The 22,690-nt window shown below is 42.3% G+C and overlaps 1 protein-coding gene across 1 annotated transcript; it reads left to right on the forward strand.

The window, feature by feature from the left end:
- The first annotated feature begins 3,809 nt into the window (after positions 1-3,809).
- Positions 3,810-15,329, forward strand: TMEM212 (transmembrane protein 212). The gene is made up of 4 exons (XM_075004616.1): positions 3,810-3,974; positions 8,930-8,989; positions 9,567-9,890; positions 14,983-15,329. The coding sequence occupies exons 1-4, from the start codon at positions 3,810-3,812 to the stop codon at positions 15,061-15,063; spliced, it is 630 nt and encodes a 209-aa protein (XP_074860717.1). The 3' UTR covers positions 15,064-15,329.
- The last annotated feature ends 7,361 nt before the right edge of the window (positions 15,330-22,690 follow it).

Raw genomic sequence — 22,690 nt, forward strand, 5'->3', positions numbered from 1 at the left:
CTAAGCATAAAACAGGCCTGGTCGCTACATGAACTTGCACCTGTTTTTACTAATGGAGTGATTTTAAATAACTGTGTCACACTGGTGCAAAGCCCTAGATAGACACATATCTCAGTTTTAAGAGCAGTTCATGTAATGTAGCTTTAGTCATTTCCTTGTCGCATGCTAACCTGACTTAAGCCACACTAAACTTACTGTGTGTCTGTGCAGGATTTTGCACTCATTGAGCTGAATTGTTTCTTTAAATTAATTTAAGTCAAACTGGCTCAATGTTCTCATGTAGACAAGCCTTCATATCACCAGTGCTGTCATTTTAGAATGCAGAAGGCGTATCAAATTAAAAAGAAAAATACCACTCTTATTAAGCTATGGCCACTACTACTTATGTAACCCACATACCTCCTGTGTGTGGTTCACTATCCCATCTAGTGGCACTTAGACCACTTACAGAGAGAAAGAAGAGATCTCTGTGCAACCTTAGTTGAGAGAAAGCTGGCTTTTAGCTCAAGTGGCAGAGGCTCATGCATTACATTCCAGAGGTTCCCGGTTCAGTTCCCCCTGTCAGCAATATACATAGATTCTGTTCCACCACTGCTAGCATATCTCCAGTATGCTAACATCCTCTGGGGCTCTCTCTCAAAAAAAAAAAAAAAAAACACCTTCAAGGGCTCCTTTCCTAACTTAGCTCCATTCCTTACACATTTAGGGAGGGAACAGATTTGTAACATGCACAAATAGTTAGGCATTGAGGTAGGGAGTGGAGCTGTGTGTACAAAATGCTATTACCTGTATTTTGTTTAGAAAACACATTCATTAAAGACAATGGCCTGGATCATTGTTTATTCCTCCCACAGGAGATGGGCTAAAGGGCCAGGAAGGTGAGGATCAGATCTATAAGAGAACCAACAATGTCCGCAGGAAGGCTGGTTACTCAAACCCAGACACCTGCACGATAGTGATGTGTGGAGGCAAAGGCGCTAGGAAGGAGCCTCCACACCCCATACAGCAGATAGCAGAATTCATAAAGCTGCTGACTCTCTCATAGGTGTGGAATAGAAACTGCAGATAGGACACTGAAGGAGTTAATGCTGCCTGGTTTTCACCCTGAGTTGTTGTCTCGTTTACTGAAATCCCAGATAAAAGAATGAGTAAAAGTCAAAGCATGACTTAGATCAAAGACTACATTTTTTGTAAGCTACCGTGCAAAGGTCTCTCTTCATCGGGGAATGAAATACAACCTTGATTTCCACAGAACAGTATGAAAATATGGGATGTTAACCATGCCAGTGATGAGAAAGGCATTAAAATGTGCAACGGAAACATGCAGCCAAAAAGGAGTTCAGTGCTCTGATTTGTTATTAAGACATTCACACTGCCCTAACTGACTGGATGGGAAGTACTGAGTAACCGTAAGCTGTTAGGCTCTCTTTCTTCACACTATAAGCAGGAAATTAGATTTTAAATTACTGTATGATCTTTTAAAGTCTTTAAAGGGGTCATGCACTACGAGCATCTGGCATGCTTATGTTGTCATTCAAGACCATGAAGTCATCTTGCGAATCGCATTCCTAATAGAACCAGTAATGTATAATTTTCCATGTGTGACTTTCTGGATTTGCTAAAAGAGCAGAGATTAAAATTAATCTAGGAGAAAACAGACTGCATATGTAATACAATTACAAGGCCTGCTAATTGTGATTTAATTAAACTGGAGTTTGGATACTATTTTATAAAGAAAGTCAATCTTTGTAAAAATAAATATACTTTTAAATTCTATGGTGACAAGCCATAGATCAATTAATTGCCAAAAGAACCCTAGACTTATCCAAGAATATTAATATTGTGAAAACAATCAAAAACAGAAATTCAAATTTAAGGTTGAGGCTCTGTCCTCATGCTCAGCTGTATAAAGTTACTGCAGCTCCTGTTAGCTCTGAGGTTATCTGGTTTCTGGAGTTAAATGTCTACAAGCCATTAAATTAAGGACTGTGTCCCAGGCTATCTTGACTTTCCAGGGCCAGGTTCTCTACTCCAGCAATGAGCAACCTAGGCTAATAAGTGGGCTTCGTGAGTGACCCACCTTCATCTCAATGGATTGCAAGATTGTCACAACCAGGATGGTCTCCTGGGATAAGGTAGATTTTCTCTTGTGTACCTAGAATTTGCTGGGCATGCTGATTAAACAGTAGAGCCACTTTGATGGACGCAGAGGGAGTGCATGGCTCTCTCACAGTTAGCTTTGTGTACTGTCAGCAGGCACCTCACTTCACTTGCCTTTGCTTTACCTGTTTGTCACTTTCATAATACTGGTATGAAAAAAATCACATGGGTGAAAACCAGCAGAATCCCTCACCACTCCATGAAGGCAATGGTAAACAAAACAGAACATAGAACCCTTATGGCCTGCGTATTGCCCACACTCTGTAAGTTGCCCATCACTGCTCAAGCCTGTTCCAGCCTATGTGCACAACTGCAGCCATGACAGCTAGAATGTAGTCACATCTTGCTATCTTATAAGTCTCCTGACATGTGGAAGCCCTCACATGGTGCAAAATCCAGTCCCACCCCGCTTCCTAGTCCCAGCATAGGAAGCATAATTGACAGGAGGAGAGCTGAGTCTCTGTTTATTCTCAGTTGGTGGACAGCCAATTGATTGTTATGCACTGATGTAGATTAGAAGAGCCAGGGCCAACATAAACCCACACAGGATGTGTTGCAGCCATTCTGACCTCTGCTGAGCCCAGTGGACACAGTAATGACCCTTGAACTTGTGTCAGTTTTGTCACAAATAAACTAATATTACACAGATAGAGATGTGTCCACTCAGGAGAGTTGGAAAGTGGTTTGCGTCCCACAATCTGTAACAGCATGGCCAATTTCAGATGCCACCCTAGCGGAAGCATCATATAACTGTGACCATGTTCCAGCATGTTTGAAATAAGTTCAACCATTTTCAGAATTGTGCAGTTGTGACCCAGAAGTTACAATGTATAATGACTTTAGCTCTTTCAATCAAAATATTTGCCATATCAGCAGCTACAGAAGCAATTGGGGAACCTGTTCAATAAGCATTGTTGTTTTTGTGGCTATCACTGGTCCTGCTCCGATCGCTGTCAATGGCCATTTTGTGCAGCAGGAACAGGCCTCAAAACCTTCCCAAGACCCTCTTCTCTTCCATGATTGGAACTGAAGTGATCTGCATGGTTTTGGGAGGATGACCAAAACTTAACAACATTTACAGTTGATTTTAAAACAAAGCCAAGCAAAAGGGCCAAGGAAAATTTCTTGACACAAATTTTATGTTATAAATAACTATTGCAGGGGGGAGCATGGTCACATGCATAGACATATACATATGCTGACCTCTTGGACACAAAGGATATTGGGTTTGCATTGGCTCTAGTAGACTAGTCAGAACATAAAATAATTACTATAATGCTGTTGGCAAATTTCTGGCTCTCCACAGACTAGGAAGTGGTCACTCCTCCTGGAAAGACAGATGAAGAAACAATTCAAAATAACTATACGACTTTTTCTACAGCTGAAAGTGGACTGAGATTATTCTTTTAAAGAAAACCATATTATTTTATTGGGCATATTAGGAACCTTTTTGATTATACTTGTGGCTATATAGAACTAATTTACATTAACTAGAATAATGTTTTGTCACGGTAGGTACACACTGCATGCATCATGACTACAGTTTCTAAGAAACTTCTGTTTATAATGAAATATGTTTGACTAAGCTCTGGTTACTAATCCTTGATGTGAATAAAGCAGAGAGAGAGGGAGAGAGAGAGAGACTCACAATGAAAACAAAGAGCCTGTATGACGGTACTGGAGGGATACTTATTACCTTTGGGATTATAAGCTTTTTCTCTGGAATTTTTGCTTTCTTTCCCGTTTTTTCTTATAAGCCCTGGTTTGCTGGCTGGAGTGTTCGAATCGCCTGTCCCATCTGGAATGGAACTTTGGTAGGCCACAACAAAAATGTTAACAGGAAGGGAAGTGATATTAGTGAAGTTACTGAAACTCTAAAAAAGTCAACCATTTCTGAATTTGTCCCCTATTAATATAAACTTTTTTAGAAGAATTACTTGGCGTAGTCAACATGAAATTGAACACAGGAGCCCTCTGCAATTCCTTGATGAGATTTCACTTTGCAGTCAATATTAACATATTTATTGTTTCAGGATATTTGACTCTCACCATTTCTCTTTGCTAGTCAAAAAAATTCTCCAACTCTGGGTCAAAACTGGATTTCAGTTCACCAGTGTCAGCATGAAGTAACATGACTGGAGTTATACTGGTGCTATTGGTATCAGAATTTGGTTCCCCTGTCACATCAATTAGCGTCTCTTAGGTTCATGTCCTTTACTTTCAGCAGATACCTGTTTAGATTTTAAACTATTCATGAAGATGTGTACAAGTGCAGCAAGTTTTTATCTTAAGACTCAAATTCTGCTCTGACTTACTCCATCCTCATGCACCCTCTCTGAAGTCAGCTCACAGCAAGGGGTGTATGTTTGGGCAGAATTCTGTAACAAAGCAAAGAGCCAGCACTCCGTAAAGGGTACAAGTTCCAGGTTGATCTCATTGCTCTGTGGGTGAATTGTAGAAAGAAAAGGCAGCTGGGTTAAGAGGGGAATTAAAGAGAAGAATGGTCTTCTCCCTTGGTTCCAGAATAGGGGGAGCTTCTGCGGGTTTATTGACCAGTGTTTTTCAATTGATCTGGTTTTGGTTTTGTGATTGTTTGGATGATAATAATCCGGCCGTGATGAAAGGGCTTTAAAAGGGATGAGGGCTTTGAGTTTGTGCTTCAGTTCCCTGGCCCAGGAGAAACCAGAAAGAGGCAAATAGATGCTCAGTTAAAAATCTGATACTTTGAACACCTTGGATAGCTTATTGATGTCCTCTAGACGTTAGGATCTAAATAATAAATTGCATTAAAGCGATATGCCAGAACTGATTGAATTATATTCTTTGTTACTCATCTTACCATTTGACAAGTGTTTAATTACAGTTTTGTGTACTGCTTTACTTAAAATATGTCAGCTGACAGGACTAACAGGCACAGACAATGTTTCCAACATTGTAACTTGTTTAGAGATGATATGTCCACTTTCACAGCTGCTAAGGTCTTCCTTGGCTTGGTACATTCCACAAAGAGACATAGACCAATAAAGAGTTGTTTTCCTTTAGCAAAATGAAAATAATGGTGGGACAGATATAGATCCGATGTTATCCAAGCCTCATTACCTCACCTCTGATTCCACAGCCCCTTGAACTAGGGCTCCTATATTAAAAAAAGAGGACACCCTTGAGAGGGAGTGTATCTGTATCAGTATCTACTAACTCATGTGTTATAGTTTATCCAGTACAATTAATACAGGATGAGCTGGTAGATATTGATACAGATACACTCCCTCTTAGGGGTCTCCTCTGTTTTGAAAGTTCAAATATGATAACCCTACTTGAACTTTTTAAGCAGAACTTCTCATTGCCTCCAAGAGGGAGTTCAGCTTAAAACTGGAGGACAGACTTTGGCTCCAGGTCCTGAAGCTGGTAATGTTATTGCTTGTCTAGTGAGCAAATAAGTTATGTGTATGAGCAGATTTGCTCATTCACTGTGCTGGTCAAGATATTATACAGAAAGAATCTTTCATGTTGCTCTGCCCTTGCTCCAGCATCATCCATCCTAAAGTACAAAGGCAGACAGCGAGTGCTAAGTAGAGCTGCTGAAACTCAGAATTTCTGGTTGGCAGGAATTTTCCACATTGAGAAATTTGGTTTAGTTCCAAGTGTGAATAAACCAATTTATCTCCCGTGAACCAGAAATTCTAGCAAGGGTTTGGTTTGGCAACACCAACACATGGAATGAAACATAGTCCATGGGACTCTGAGGCAGCTGAAAGAATGGTAGTGAACCTGACAAGAATCATATCAGCTTCATGAGCTCCTGCTAAGACTTACAGGATTTGTGGGTTCTGGGCTGCCCAACCACAAGGACTATCCTAGTGCTTCCAGACTCCTGGGCCAGCAGGCTCACTAGTCTGCCTGACTCTTAGGGCATGTCACTCATCAGGCTGTGGCAGTCAGGAAGTCAGCTGGCCACAGTCTGGATGCCCTGTGGATCCTGGCCCAGAGAAACCCACATGGTGGGGCAGCCCCTGATCCCACAAACACTAGAAACCCATTCCAGGGCTTCCATTCTCCCAACAGTTCCATTCACAGAGCCTGGAAGGCTTCAGAGTCCCATCTTAAGCCCTACAATGATTGGGATAAGGTGCAGTAGGGGTTGTTCAGTGCAAACCACTAGGCATTTTTTAGATTTTCTAGCTGATGGTTTCCTAAGCCTGGTAGAAGCTGTCACAGGTCCTCCCAGGCACTTCACCATGATGATGGGCCTATTTGCCAGGATATGCTGAGATGGGGATCATCCATCTGTCTTTTAGCCTTGCCCTTGTCGACAAGTCATGACTGAATGGCAACAGAAGTGTAATAGGCAGATTGGTCCAATGGACCAGGAAAGGTGGCTTGCAGAATGTCAAGGTGAGAGACAGGGGCTGCTGGGAGGTAGTGTAATGCACAAAGAAATCTGATTGTGGCAGGGGGATGGAATAGACACACAGAGGTGTCTGAGAGATAGATAAGGGCTGGTAACATGAAAGAGATATGGTACTATGGGTGGGTCTGACAAATGAGATATGGGACTGAGGAAAGTCATGGGAATTTTACCATTTTGGTGTGTTAACGGCATTTGGAAGAGGAGGACCTGGCCAGACTGGGTGCATCTGCAGTAGAGTATGGGGACTGGAAGTTGAGCTGAGGCTGGGGAAGGATGTTTCACTGATGGGCAGCCTATGGAGAATTGTCCAGAAGATGAACCAAAGCAGGATCATGCATTTGGTGGTGAGTGCATTCATATAAGGGTACCGCTTCAGGGAGAATGCAGACTGATCACAAATACAGATTACACAATACATTGGGAAATCTGGCTCACCATTCTCTGTCTGCTGTAAGTCTTGAGTCCAGTGGCAGGAGGCAGAGTGAACAGTTCAGTGGCTTAGTGCACTGACAATGCTGAGGAGGGATTCCAGAGGGAGAGGAATATAATTCTTCTTCCTTCTCCCACCCTAAAATAAATAATGGCTTTATATATGTAGGACCTGCAACAGGTGAACATGGTGTAAGACTGTAGTGCAGTTGTTGCAAGCAGATACTGATACACAGAATCTGACCTCTTTCCTATCACATAAAGATTGCCTTGCAGTGTTGAAAACCCCATTAGGCAGGGCAGTACTGTGCCTGTATCCCAGGATTCTGCAGCCTCTATATTTAGGTGTGTCTGTGATCCCATGCAGCGAATGGGGAGCTAGGCAGCTAAGTGCCAACTACTCTAGTTCTGAAAATTCTGCAAGGTGGCAGTCTGTTTAGGGTGTTTGGCTGTATTGTGTTGATAAATGCCTTGAAAAACAGAGCCTCACTCAGTAAATTAAAAGGCTCCTACTGGTACAATGGAATGGATTATTAATCCAGAATTTTCTCTACATTTTGCATTAAGAAAAAAAAATGGCAGAGCTTACGAAACTGCAGTGTTGTGGCATTTTAAACTTTGGGATATACAGTTGCATTTCTTGCCAGAATATTTAAAACAAACTGGAAACTGATCATCTACTAGTTGGAATTATCTGCCTGGAGCTAAACCATGATGTATAATCCCGCCCCTGCTTTTATCCATCTTCAATTTTTTTCCTTTTTCCACCAACCACATGGGCATTAAGTGTAAACTGAAGCCCCCTCAATTGGCAAAGAAGATAGTGAAAGGGTTTGGCCCTCATCTTGTACAGCCTCAGTATTACAATTACTCTTAATAGTACTCCTATTTTGTAGGGTAATTTATGCTGCCTAGAACCTTGTCAGATACCCTGTTTGTGGCTTTTTTTCTGATTAATTTAGCCAACAACCACTGATGACTCCAGATGTTTTTGCTTTTTTCCATGAGAATTTTATGTTATGGTTATGCCAAGATTATAATTTCAGGCTTGGCCTCAGGAGAAGTATTTTCAAATTTCCAATATCAGACATTTAAAATACAAAGTGACATGGAAAATGAAAATCTAAGTCTTAAAACATTCAGCATACCCAAAATGGGAAACAAACCTCAAAACCATATTGCTCAAGGTTCTGGATTTTCAAACTTGATATGTTCACCTCTGGGTCAGCAATGAGCATCCAGATTATGCTGTTTGCCCATTTTCTGATCTTTTGATTTTCAGATTCTTGTTTCAAGCACATTTTCCTTTGATGGTTCCATTTATCAATTATATATAATTAGGATCAAATATATAGGCAGACCCAAGATTCATAGGCTGGCAGAAAGTTGAACACAGTGAACCACATTCATTGCTGACATATTTAAATAGACTTTAGTTTTCTTATAGCAGTAGGGATTTCAGCATAATCATCCATTCAGGTCTTTCTCATCAGCTTCCTTTTGATGAATTGGAGAATACTGATTCTCCTAACTTCAGCCAACCTTGTTAGTATACTCACTGTGTAGTCAGAGTACAGTCATTCAGGTCAAAGACTCTCTATTGTCCACAGTCTGTCATCTCATGATGGATTCCACCTGTTCTTCTATTATACAGCAATTTTCATAGTAACAACTTCATAATATCAGCCACAGTTTGTATGCTGGATAGACAGAGTTCTCAAATCACCACCACTACATACAATCAACTTTAGTTCAACAGCTACATCTGTGCAAGCCCAGTGGGAGCAGTTCAAGTTTAATGCATATTTATGAAGGCAGAATTTGGCTTATCAATTTAATAAAAATTAAATTGTTTGCAAAGCATTTCAGAATTTAAATTATTACTAGCATTGTGAAGTAACATGTTTAACTGTCTGTTCCCTCCATCTACAGGCTGTTATTGCTGGTGTACTTATCCTTTTGGCTGACAGAGAACAAACACAAAGATCACTTGTAAGCGCATGTCATTATTCAATATGGTGTCAAATACAGCTGAGAAGTCAAGGGGACTTCAGAGTTAATCCAGATTATAAATTCAAGTGGAAAAAGTATATTTGGCTATTAATGCTGCGGATCATATAAACTATACAGGGCTCTAAAGTGAACAAGCTTTAAACGTTCTACAAGCTTGTTGGTTCTACTAGTTCCAGAGTTACTTCTTGTCTTTACATGGGGAATTTTGCTAGTGTTTAAATTTGGAAGTCAACTGTAATTTACTTCTATGATACATGAACAAATGCAGAAATAAAATATGTTTGCTGTAATTCGTTCTAATATTTTTAGCAAAATTTGGTTTCACTGCATTCACTTCCCTGAAGAGCATCTACAATCAATTTTTTTAGCAAGTGGCATATAGGATAGTTATTGTGCTTATTTCCCTCTCTGATATGTATCATATTCTGGTCACATTAGGGAATGGAATATAAAAAAAATGAAGTAATGGGAAATCTCCCACCCTCATTAGTTAAAACTTTGATATTTTTCTCTAGTTAGTCAAAAGATTAACAATGTGTTTCTGTCTCAATTTCAGTGGGAAGTTAGCCTCGCCTTCAGCATATTAAGTATCATGGCCTCTCCCATTCAATTTGCGGTGGCCATCGCCTCCATCCTGCTTGGCCCATACTGCTACTATTCATTCGGTGGGATTGCAGGAACCAACTATCTTGGTTATGCAGTTTTATTCCCTTTTCCCTACCAGAAATTTATGTCTCTTTGCAAGGACCCATTGCACTATGAATGGTACCATCTGGGTCTACAAATACTAGACCTCTGCTCAAGTTGTGTCATGTTTGGTGCTTCTTTGACTTTTGTGATCAAGCTCACTGCAAGACTGCTCCAATTTGGACATTTAAATGTGAGTATTAATCATAATGGGGAAGGTGGCGTATTGCCAGTAGCACAGTAGCTGTGACTGCCACTTCTCTTTACTTAACGGAATGGCAGACCTGCTGAAGGGTAGGCCAGATCCTCAACTCACTCACACCAGGTTTACAAGCATCAGAGGGGTAGCCGTGTTAATCTGTATCCACAAAAACAAAGAGAAATCCTGTGGCACCTTAAACTAACAGATTTATTGGAGCATAAGCTTGCATATGACAAAGTGGGTCGTTGCCCACGATAGCTTTTGCTCCAATAAATCTGTCAGTCTATAAGGTGCACCACATTTACACTTCAATAACTGCAATAAAGAAAATAGAACTAGACCAGATTTACAGCTGTTCAAATGAGGTAAGTATGTGGTCCTGTGCTCCTTTATACTTTTAGCGTATGCAACAAGGAGCTGTGATATTAGAACCTGATCCAACACCCCCCTAAAATTAAGGGAAATTTTTTTTTTACATCACTGGGAGTCAAAACAGAGCCTTGAAGCTGTTGAATTCATTCATCCTCCACAACAGTGAAATTCAGGCTGGCTACAGTGCATATGGTTAAAAGATATGCAGGCACAGGCCTGTGGTTGGAACAGCAAGGCATGGTGTAAAAATAATCATCATTAAAGGTATGTCATCCCTACTCTGTGGGCAGATTTATCAGGTACCATCTCTGAAAAGGTATGGGAAGATGCAAGGCTAACATACAGACAACACTAAAAGCCAAAGGAAGCTATGCTAAAATCTTACCCAAGCCTGGCAACAGTCTCCCCTGTCAGGCACCCCACTTATTTCAAACCCAGATTTACCTCTGTCCCACTCAAATCTGAAATGATCTCGCAATAGATTCAGACACTGGACTGACATTAAAATGTATAGAAAAGTTTATGACAACATAAAGAATCCCACATCATTTCATGTCACATCAATAGCCTTTATATAGGGCTACAAGCCTAATGAAAGGCTGCAAGCCATGAGGGTACTTTAAAATGAGGTTCAAAAGTCCAAAGAGCTTGCAATCTACAGCACTGGACATCTCTTGTATTTGTATTTCCCATGAGCTTTACTGGTATTGTTCATAATGTCCCTGCTTTCCCCGGTATTTCTCAGAGGACATGAACTGTTCTTTAGTTATTTTTATGGTTTCTACTTCTTCCATGTATATTTCCCAAAACGCACGTTCCTGCATTCTGTTGAAATTTTAATCACTGCCCAGGGCTACCAATGGGGGTGGGGGGCACAGGGGGCAACTGCCCCAGCACCCAGAGATTAAAAAGGGAATCTCAGCCCTTTTAAATCATTGCTGGAGACACAAACAGCACACTCTATGTGGTGCTAAGAGCTGGCTGGGTGGGGCCTGGCACAGTCTGGGCAGTGTTGAAGTCTGGCTCCCCTAGCCCCTCCCCTTTTTCCTGAGGCCCCACCCCTTCTGAGGGGCCTGAAGCTGAGCCTGCCCTATATTGCCCAGGGATCAGCAAAGTCTGGTTGCCAGCCCTACCACTTCATATTCTTTGTTGCGAGTTCAATGTTGTTCACTACTGAATATTCTGGCCCTGATCCAGCACTCAGTTAAGCACATGAATGGTCCCACTGAAGACAATAGGACCACTCACAGATTTAGGTGCTTTGCTGGACCAGGGCTTGGGTTCTCAGCACTTTGCACAGTCAAGGCCTGATTATCTTAGAGTTTTCTTCTACAAGCAGTGCAGTCAGTACCCTGCCTGGAGACTAGCCTCCAGCTGAATACCTAATTGATCCACCTGTCTTGTGACTCTTCTAAAACCCATTCTGCCCTGCCATGCTGCTGAGTCCACACTCGACAAAGGTCAGGTCTACCCTCGACCTAAAAGTCAATTGTAGATATGCAGTTCCAGCTATGTCAATTGCATAGATGGGATTGACTTGCCTACATTCGACTTACCTGGCCATCCTCATTGAGGGAAACCCCCTTACTCCTCATGAGATTGAGTATAGGAGTCGCCTTTCAGCACCAGCAAAGTTTGATTTTGTGCATCCCCACTTGGTGTGCAAAATCAAACCTCAGAATATTGACTCCGACTGGGTCAATTTTCCAGGTAGTGAAGACATACCCAAAAATTTGCATCAGGCTTATCTGTAGATGAGACTACAGCAGAAACATGAAAGGTCTGACGCAAAGCTAACAGACCGAGCTTGATGAAGACAACACAGTAATCTCTTGCATACGTGTACCATAGTCAGTACTGCATTAGATCATTTGTAGCATGTGAGTTCAGCAGAGTTGACAGCCACTGCAAGATCCAGGGGAAGATGGGAGGGGGCCCAATGCTATACCCTGACAGGGATGGAGTGAAGGGCAGAAGGGGAGGAGTCTATGGCTGTCAGCCCTCAGCATCACTCAAACTGTGCCATGACACTCTCCTCCTCACCCCCCACCCTCCCACCCCACTCGCCAGAGCTACACATTTCAAAGGACCCAGAGCTCCAGCCACTGCTGAAGTAGCAGCACTGGTGGCTGGAGCTCCAGGCTCCTTTGTAACTCCAGGCCCTGGGGCAACTGCACCCTTTGCCCAACCCTGTCAGCAGGCCTGTGAGAGTGTGGCACACAGGTACATCAGAGCAAAGCAAAAGAAAAACCCAAAGGATCCATATGGAAGTGTGCCAGGCTGACAATGGGGTTTCATTTAATAAGCACAGATGTGAGTGTGGAAAACAAATCTGAAACAGTGACAGCCAGCATTGTCTGCCTTCTTGGAGCAGCACTAAGCCAGCTGAAAGAAAAGAACAGAGACACTGGCCCAGACTTGCTCCAGCTGGCTGCAACTATATTTTCCCTCCTCCTTGAAATGTAACCATTCAGCTTGTTTTCATTTCATTATTGCAGGGTATTTTTAAGCTTGCCAGGAAAAAAAAGGAGGAAAAGCATTCTTTAAAAAGTTTAGGCCTTTTTTTAAGTGAACATGAGGTTATTTGTGTAACTTGTACTCATTTTGTATTGAGCAACATACAATTAAGTAGCCATATGCAACCCCACAGAATCAGCCACAGCTGCCTCCAGGTAGCTGTAAATTTTACACTTCTTTTTTGCCAAGCTTCTCAGAACAGTCCCTTTTCATGGTCATTACATTTTGGCACGTGCTAGTCAGGAAACAACTGGCCAGCAAAGTAAATTAGGCATTTAATTAATTCATCTAAGGCCTGATTCTACAGACTTTTATTCATCATTGTAGTTCTATAGCGACTGTAGGATCAGGCCTTCTCTCTGTCCCCAGTCCAAGGGGAGAGCCTTCAAAGAACATATATGAAAGGGGGTTTAAATTTTCCTCTTCCCAAATGGGGAAGTGCTAGAATTACCACTATGGGGCGTAGCTATTCACCCTCCACCCTCACCTGTACAGAGTTAGTAGTACAGAGTTAATAGAATTCCACCTTGGTAAAAAATTTAAAAGCTTTGCTGAATTCAGACCAAACTGAAATTTAATTCATAGTCACCTGAAGACAGCCACTACACAGAGTCCCACAGACATGAAAGTCTCTTTCAGTTGTCACTATACTTTTTGGCACCTCAGTTTATACCCATGCAGTCCAGCTCAAGCCAACAGGATTCACTCTGTTTTAGCTATTTGCAATACTACTTGATGTCAGTGAATTTGATAATGCTGGTCCCAGAAATACGAGTACAGTTACATGTGACACATTACCCAGGGTACCTCTTTGGCCAGGTGTACACTAGGAGGTAACATCACTTTTAGATATGCAAATCCAGCTACAAGAGTTGCATAGCTGAAGGAGACATATCTAAACTCAATTTTTGCCACAATCACACAGTGGGAGGTTGACAGGAGACACTCTTCGGTTGACTTCCCTTACTCATTGTAATTGCCAGGAGTATTGGGCTCAACATTGGCAACATGACAGTTTGATTTAGGACATCCCCACTAGGCACACTAAATTGAACCCCGGAAGATTGACTGCCAGTGCATTGATCTTCCCATAAGCAAGGACAAATCCTGAGTTAGCCATATTGGTGCAGCACAGTGTGGTGGCTATAAAAGAAAACGAAAAAACAACTTTACATTAAATAGGGAGCTGATACGTAGTGTGAGAACTGTGGGAACTGTATGAAATGGACAAATCTAGCAATGTGAAAGGACAGTGGGAGAAACTGGTGTCCCAAAGGCAATTTGCATGTGATTTAAAACCAGAATGGACAAAAATAAGAAAAAAGCAAGGCTTTTTATTTAAATATGATGGTTTTTATTTTGTTAAATTATAAGATTTTCTTTTTAAACATAAATCTGTTTAAGACTAAATCTAAATTTAATACAAACTATGTTAAGGCCTATATTTATTATGATATTTTAAAAGTGCTTCTTCAACTTTTTGAGACCACAGAACACCAAACAATAATATTTTTTTATGCAGCTCACCTATGAAAACTTTCTTCCAAAAAATTTTTGTCAGACCAAAAAATATAACAAACGGCAACAAAATGAAGTAAATTAAAACAAAATGAAGTAAATTAATCAGGTATCATAGCAACGAAGAAGTAACATTATTTCTGGTTTTAATAACAGAACATATCTGTATTCCGCCAAACGTTCACGGCACACCTGCGAGTTGTTCATGGAACACAGTTTAAGAAACATAGTCTAAAAACATTTAAATAAAAAATAAATAAGCTGAATCCATGAGCCTCTATGAGAGCAAGGGGGAAAAGTATTGAACTTTTGAAGTCAAGCATAATCAGTATGGCAAAGTAAGCCAGGTACTTTATTAAGGGCTTGTTTTGTTTCATAAAAATATGTTATATGCTGTTTGTGTGTCTTTAATTAAATTCCACTGACCATCCTAATGCAACTTGACACAAATTATAAGGAAAATACTAATTACCTAATAGATAAGCAATATATCTTCGCCATTTTCAACATGCTAAAATGTAAAATGAATAAGAAAACTGAAAATGTTAAGCTATATAATTGCATGTATAAATGTATATAATTATAGCATACTCTCCTAGGTGGCAAATATATGTATCAAATGTGGTGTAAAGGCTCTGTTTAGTTATAAATCAATATGTTTTAATGTTTATCTCAGCCACTGAAATCAAATGGACCATCACCTGGCCATTCTTTGGCAGCAAAAAAGGGTGCGAGCAAGAAATTTACATCTCAGTAAAGGAACAGCTGGTGGTTCCCACCCCCATAAACTTACTGTCTCCTAAACCCCACTGGGTATGATTCTCAAAGAAGAGGAAAAAATATCAGAATGGCAGACAGGCTCCCCAAGTTATCTATCCCTCCACTTCTACTCACAACATTGACAACACTAGAAGAACAAAGGAAACAGCTTTGGACTAGGGAAGGGATTCTGATTGAAAGACTCAGCCCATTGGGCTGCTAGAATATGTGACAAGAGAGACTTCTGCTTTGCATTCACTTTGTTTTACTAGTGTTTTACTTTTTATTGACATCACTTGTGACTTTTATGCCTCATTACTTGTAGTCACATAAAATCTGTTGTTAATAAACTTGTTTTATTATTCTAGCTAAACAGTCTGCTTTGACTGAAGTGTTTGAGGAATTCCATTAGAGATAACAGGATTTGTACATTTTATTTTCTGTTAATAAAATTATGGACTTAAATGAGCTTGTCTTGTCCAGAAGAGAGCTGGGCAGAACAAGACACACATTTTTGAGAGAAAGTCTGGGACTAGGAGCCTGCAGTGTAATTCAAGGATGGCTGGCCAAAGTACTCATACCATGTAACTGGGAGTGATTTACATTCTGGAGGCAGTGTACAAACAGACCAGGAGGGTGCTCTCATAGTAAAGCAGTGTAAAAGGCAAACCAGAGTGAAGAACTGAGGGAACATAGTTCAACAGTCCAAATTGTATATTAGATATTGCTAATAGTGGCTACGTCTACACATGCACACTACATCAAAATAGCTTATTTCTATGTAGCGACATCAAAATAAGCTATTTCGAGGAATAATGTCTACACGTCCTCCAGGGCTGGCAACGTCGACGTTCAACTTCGACGTTGGGCAGCACCACATCGAAATAGGCGCTGCGAGGGAACGTCTACACACCAAAGTAGCACACAACGAAATAAGGGTGCCAGGAACAGCTGCAGACAGGGTCACAGGGCGGACTCAACAGCAAGCCGCTCCCTTAAAGGGCCCCTCCCAGACACAGTTGCACTAAACAACACAAGATCCACAGAGCCGACAACTGGTTGCAGACCCTGTGCATGCAGCATGGATCCCCAACTGCCGCAGCAGCAGCCAGAAACCCTGGGCTAAGGGCTGCTGTACACGGTGACCATAGAGCCCCGCAGGGGCTGGAGAGAGAGTGTCTCTCAACCCTTCAGCTGATGGCCGCCATGGCGGACCCCGCTATTTTGATGTTGCGGGACGCGGATCGGCTACACGTGCCCTACTTCAACGTTCAACTTCTAAGTAGGGCGCTATTCCCATTCCCTCATGGGGTTAGCGACTTCGACGTCTCGCTGCCTAACGTCGATTTCAACTTCGAAATAGCGCCCAACACGTGTAGCCATGACGGGTGCTATTTCGAAGTTGGCGCTGCTACTTCGAAGTAGCGTGCATGTGTAGACATGGCCAGTGAGTCCTCCAGGCCACCTAGAGAGGCTGAGGGGGAAGCAGCCAATCAGAGAAAGGCTGCTGGAAGCAGCCAGTCAGAGCCCAGCAGCCACTTATATAAGGAACACCTGGCAAAAGCACTTGCTGGCTGGAGCAGGAAAGGCGAGTAAGAAAAACTTCAGTCCTCAATGAAGGTGAAGTCACTGAGGCCACAGGGAAGTGGTCCAGGGAAATGCAGCAATTACTAACGAGAGGTAGCAGGCTGCTGCTACTTCCAGTTCTCTGGGTACAGACCCCTATCCCACTCCTGTCACCATGAGACTTAAACTTGGAAAAGGGAAGTTGTCCACAGAGGAGGCTAAGGTCCCAGAGAGAGTCCTAATCTGTTGAACTTTTGATGCCACCCAGGAAGGGGCTTGAACTATAAAGAGCATCTAGCTGAAGAGATGGGACAACAGGTGAAGAGCCCGCAGGGAGGAAGCCCTGAGGCAACTGCTCCTTTCCAGAGCCAGGATAATTTGAAAGAGAGCACAGAAGGGCTAAGAGACAGTTCAGTTTAGGATGCTGTGAGAGGTCCTGCTGGCCTGACTAAGGACAGAGCCCAGAGAGGAGTTAGGAAGAGACCATCTGAGAGTACTCTGAGAGGCCCCTGTTGGACTTCTACCCTGGGAGGGTTTTGTTTTGTTGGACTGTGTGTGACTTAGCCAGATGTCTGAGTCACTGAAATCCTCCTAAATTTAGCTGCTAGCAGGGTTACCACAAGCATTGCAAGGCAGAGGGAGTGCAGGTGCAGACACAGCTGGCCAGCAGAGGTGTTCACATGAAGTCACAAGATTTGGGTTTTTTTTTTTTTAATTTGCCTTCTGTCTTTGGAACCTTTTAGGTTCCACTTGAGTCACATTTTTATGCTTTAAATACCATCCCTGAGAACTATTTTACTTTTTCAGAAGCTTGAGAATCTCATGTTATCACCTGACCCAAGGAGCTAATGCTTTACATAAACCATCAAATGAGCCTGGCAGTAAAATCAGAAAAGCCTCATGAAACTGTGCTGGGGTTTTATATTATCATGGGAGACTCCAACAGACTGCCCTTGTGTTGTTGGAGTACAAAGGGATTTTGTGCAAAAGACTTTGTGGTGATAGTGGAGTTAATCAAATCTGAGTTTACCTGTGCTGCAGGGGCTATGTGTGGAAAGTATCAGGTGCCCTGTCTTTGTGCTGATGACAACGTGTAATTCATCTGTTAATCTGATGCATTTATATATCCACAGCTCTTTCCATGATCATATTTCATTTGATAACTTTATACTTCATTTGATAAATTACTAAAAGCATTTGAAATAGTACATTTCATTTTATTTATCTTCTTTCAATGGACAAAAGCATTCATGGTAAACCAGAATCTTTATTCATCATGAAATATTTCTGCACAGTTATTGGCATGCTATTGCCATAACATTAGTCACTGAAAAAACATGTTTTGATTATCTCTGGGGTACACAGTTAACTTGTTGTACTTCAAAATGTTGGGGTTTTAGATTATATAAATAATTGGTTGTATGGTTCTAGATTTCAAAGTTTTAAGTATTAACCAAGATCATAAAGTGGTGGGATAAGAGCTGACAGCTACATCAAAAGTAATATTGTTTAGTAATTAGCAATTATTTACCCATGCATGAGTTTTATTCTGCTCCATCTACTTTCACTTTGGCATAAACTACGAGAGCCCTCACTTCTGCTAAGCAATGCCTAGAATGTGAATTCAGTCACTTCAAAGGGGAAAGGTCTCCTACCACTTCCAGTCAAACGTTTTCACACCCGACAGCAATGGCATTTAACTTAGGAGAGAAGACAACCAAGCCAGATATTTGAGAATGCAATGCCACCATGCAGGTATCTGCAGGAACATCTCAGTATGTACTCCACCAGGGGTGAGCAAACTTTTTAAGGTGGGCCCCACTTTTCAGCCCTGCAATTAGTCAGGGCCCCCCCAACCTGTAGGAGGACCACAGGAAGGGATGCGGGGGTCGCTCAGGAACAGAGTGCTGGGAGGCTCCGGGGAAGGGGAGTGTGTGGGGAGGACCCCAGGAGCGTACCTTACCAAGCCAACAACTCTCTGGCTGCCCGTGCTACTTAACTCAGCGCCTCTGTGCATTCTGATTGGCCCAGTGGCAAGGGAAGTGTTCCCTTGGTGACAGCGGTGGTGGAGGCCATGCAGGAGAAAGCAGAGTGCTGATAAGGCAGTAGAAGCCATGCGGGGTGGGGTGGGGGGTGAGCCAATTGTGCTGTGCCCCCCTTACAAAATGTCACATCCCCCATTTAGTGCAGCCCTGTACTATACCCTATCCACCTAGGTGCAAAGCTGCGATGTCAGAGTATTTTGGGGCACATGAGTGCATTTTAGAGCTGGTTGAAAAATGGGAAAATAATTGTGAAAAATGTCAACATTCTGAAGCTGTTTCCACTTCTCAGGTTTCAAATGGGACCCGTATTTTTTCTAACTTTTTAATCAAAAAATTTGTAAATACTTCTCTAGGGCTATGTCTACACTTGCCCATGGTAATCAGGGTGATGGGAGATTTCTAATGAAGTGCTGCGATGAAATTTTGGGGAGTAAAGACACTTCAAAGTAGTCATGGGGAGAATTAGCCTAATGAAGTGCTGTATATTCATCACAGCTCTTTACTAGTAATCTCCCATCAGGCTGATTACTATGCCCCCTTCACAGTAGGGGGCAAGTGTGGACATAGCCCAAATGTTTAGGAAAAAAAATCTGTGTTCTCTGAGTGAAAACTCCTTTTAGGCAAAGGGACGACATTTATACCTATTTAACGAATGAGTTTGATAAAGTTCTACAATTCCAGAGAAATGCTTAAGCATCTGCTTTAAGTTAAACCCATAAGTAGTCCTATTTACATTAATGAGACTGTTCTCATGCTCAACTTTCAGCTCTTTGCTCAGCAGGGCCAACAGTCAGCATAAGCCTCAGAAGGGGCAGAGCCAAGGGCAGAAGGGGGTAGGCCAAGGGCAGTGAGCCCTCAGCGCCACCCAGGCCGTGGTTCTCTTCTCTCCCCTCCCCCCCAAAGTCCTCAGAGCTGCGTGGAGTGGCCCTCCATTGGTAATTCAAAGGGACCCAGGGGTTCAGCTGCTGCCACTGCCTCTGCCATGGTAGTTGAGGCACTGGCCAGGAGCTCTGGGCCCCTTTGAATCACCCGGCCCTGAAACAATTGCCTTTCATCCCTTCCCACCCTGCCTCCCAATCAGCAGGCTACAGTACTCAGCCCCCTACAGGATGAACCCCAGTTTAGCAGGTTTGGCCAGACTGATGTATGTAAATCCCAGCAGCCACCATTGCATCACCTACACACACACCATTGTGAGTATAAATTCTAGAGTACCGCATGAGGAACATAATGTTCTATGCTCCCACATAGCTAAAGTACAGTGGGATCCATGGTCCTGATCTAAAAGCCAGTGGCACCAATAGGAGTCTTTGTCATCAGTTTGTGGATCAGTTCTCAGGCGAACAGCAGATTATTTAATCCTGGGCATAAGTGACCAGGCAGGGACAATAAAGCCATATGGTAGAGTTAAGTTATCAGTATTTATTTTGTCTGTTGGCATACTGCTGTACTGTAGCCTCTGCTACACACACAGAAAGAAATCAATGGGATGGTTGCCTCAGAAAGATTGTAGCACATATAAACAGGTTGTGCAGACATGTCTCTGCTGGCAAAAACCCCCTCTGTCACCAGCCCCTTAGGCCTGAAAAAATTCAGGCATAACGGTCTGGTGACAGAGGGGGTTTTTGCCAGCAGAGGCACGTCTATACAGTCTGTTTACTGCCAGTAGCAGCTTTTGCTGGCAGCGAGATCTCATGTGAATATGCTAATTAGCCCCATGATTATGCTAATGAGCATTCATTTGCAATTGCGAGACTGCTCATTAGCATGAAGCTGCCAGCAATACTCCTCCATGTAGACCCAGACATAGTGTTAAGCATTAATTATAAGTTGGGTGACCATATTTCCCAAAAGGAAAATGGGACACTGCATGCGGCTAGTCCAAGCCCTCCACCTGACCTAGTGTGGGGCTGGCCTGAGCCTAGTAATAATAATACTTGGAGCATTGAGACACACTGAACTGCACTGTAAGTGATGTACATAATGGAAGCCACTTCAAGCTTAGGGGTGCTGCTGCAGCTCTAAACCCTCTTTTCAGCACAGCTGTTTGCCTGAATTCCCTTCTTTGTGCAGAGCTGGCCTGAGCTGCTCACCCAAGTCCTACCCCTTTGTCCTCAGGTGGAAGTCATACCATTGCTTGCCCAAGCTCTGCTTCTGCTGCATGCTGAGATTGCTGCTCAGCTCCCCACCTCTGGACATTCTTCTGCACCCCACATTGGCCAAAGAAGTCTGGGACAGGCTCAAGGAAGGGACTGTCCCAACTAAATCAGGGCACATGGTGGCCCTAATTGAAACTGCCAAACACAAGGCCACATTACATCCTGCTTATGGAGATTTTTCACTTCAGGGAGCTCTGTGCATAGTAGCACAAAGAATAAATATCAAGTATCCTCTTCATCACCCCTGCCAAGGGGAAAAATCAATTCTGAAATGAAATAATGGGGAGTACCAGCCTTTTGGCTTCAGCTATTAAAAAACCCATATTCCACTAGGTGTTAAACCACACTTGTGTGAATGTGTTTGTCATGAGCTTCCTGTTTGATGTGAGGGCAGCTGGGTGATCATTCCTTGCATAGCATTTAGATGTAAAAGCCACCCAGTTTCACCCCTGTACCTATGTTGTAGAGCTGGAAGGGACCTTAAGACATCATTAAGTCCAGTCCCCTGCACTGAGAGCAGCACCTATCACCATCCCTAACAGTCTATTTCTTTTAAAAAAAAAAAATCTTTGCCCCAGATCCCTAAATGGCCCCCTCGAGGACTGAGCTTTCAACACTGGGTTTAGCAAGCCAATGCTTGAACCTCTGAGCTATCCCTTCCATCTAAAGCCTATTCAGCAATCTTCAAGAAAGGTGAGTGGGAGGTATTTTTAAGCAGTCTGAACATATACTGACCTTATTGCAAAAGCTTTGGCTACAGGTGACATTTGGGAATAAAGGAGGGGTTGGAAAGGCAGAGGCAAGAGACCTACCTAAAACTGTTTTGATCTAGAGATAAATAAAAAGCCCTCATTTGACAAGGCACAGAAATATGTGCCTAACTATAAGTGTGCATGTATCCCATTAAACCTAATGCAACTTTACATAAAAATTGAATGTGGTTTGGTGTTCTTGTGTGAAACAAGGAGCTGGGTGGATCTGAATTACTATGCAATAAACCTTTATTTTTCAATCACTGGACCATCTCCCTTCCTCTTCCAGCTGTCAACCACCTGTTAGAAGTACAGTTTAACTTAAGTATACAGTACAGCCCTTTAAAGATCAGATGTGGTTAAGGATGAAGATCAAAGCTCACTGTGTTTTGAAGTGACAGGCCACATCTTCTGCCTGCCCAAACCCACTCACCTTTCTTATTCACATTAGTATCCACACAGGGTAAAACAATACCTTTTAGACAGCAGTGAGAACAATCAAGGCTACTTTGCAAAATTATTCTTGTGCCCAGCAAAACACTTTCATTTACAAATTTATGCTTTCAAGATTGTATTTCATTTTTTGCTTTACTCATTTTAAGTAGCATTTGTTACATGTACAGTAAACTCTTTCATATCTAGCATTCTATCATCCAGAACTCTCAGATAACTGGTGTTTAACTGTAAGTATATTTCAGTTACATTTTCCGTGAGTACAGTATGGTGAGAGTAAATACAGCAAATACAGTATAAGTTTACAGTGTTCAGTACTACTGTTGTTGGTAAATAAAGTACTCTGCACACATTTGTTTGTTTCTTAATATACTCATCCCTCATTAAAAGAGTACTTTATTTGCGAGTACTCGCTTAAAGGAGGGATGCACTTACCTCCCCTAGTTCACTCAGTGAGTGAACTCTCCCTGCTAATACGAGACTTACTCTCCAACCAGCTGCAGTCTGACTGACCGACCAACCGCCCCCCACCACCCCGGCCCTGCAGACACCAAACTGCTGAAAGCTAAACACCCCGCCACCCTCCTGTACACCAGAAATGCTGAAATTTTACCCCCCACCAGCCCCACACACCCGGATCTGCTGAAATT

This window comes from Carettochelys insculpta, chromosome 10, assembly GCF_033958435.1.
Source record: "Carettochelys insculpta isolate YL-2023 chromosome 10, ASM3395843v1, whole genome shotgun sequence".
Lineage (NCBI taxonomy): Eukaryota > Metazoa > Chordata > Testudines > Carettochelyidae > Carettochelys > Carettochelys insculpta.

Coding starts and splice junctions, on each gene's coding strand:
- TMEM212 (XM_075004616.1), top strand. CDS start 3,810: ATGAAAACAAAGAGCCTGTATGACGGTACTGGAGGGATACTTATTACC. Junction 8,990..9,566: donor AACAAACACAAAGATCACTT/GTAAGCGCATGT, acceptor TCTCAATTTCAG/TGGGAAGTTAGCCTCGCCTT. Junction 9,891..14,982: donor TCCAATTTGGACATTTAAAT/GTGAGTATTAAT, acceptor TGTTTATCTCAG/CCACTGAAATCAAATGGACC.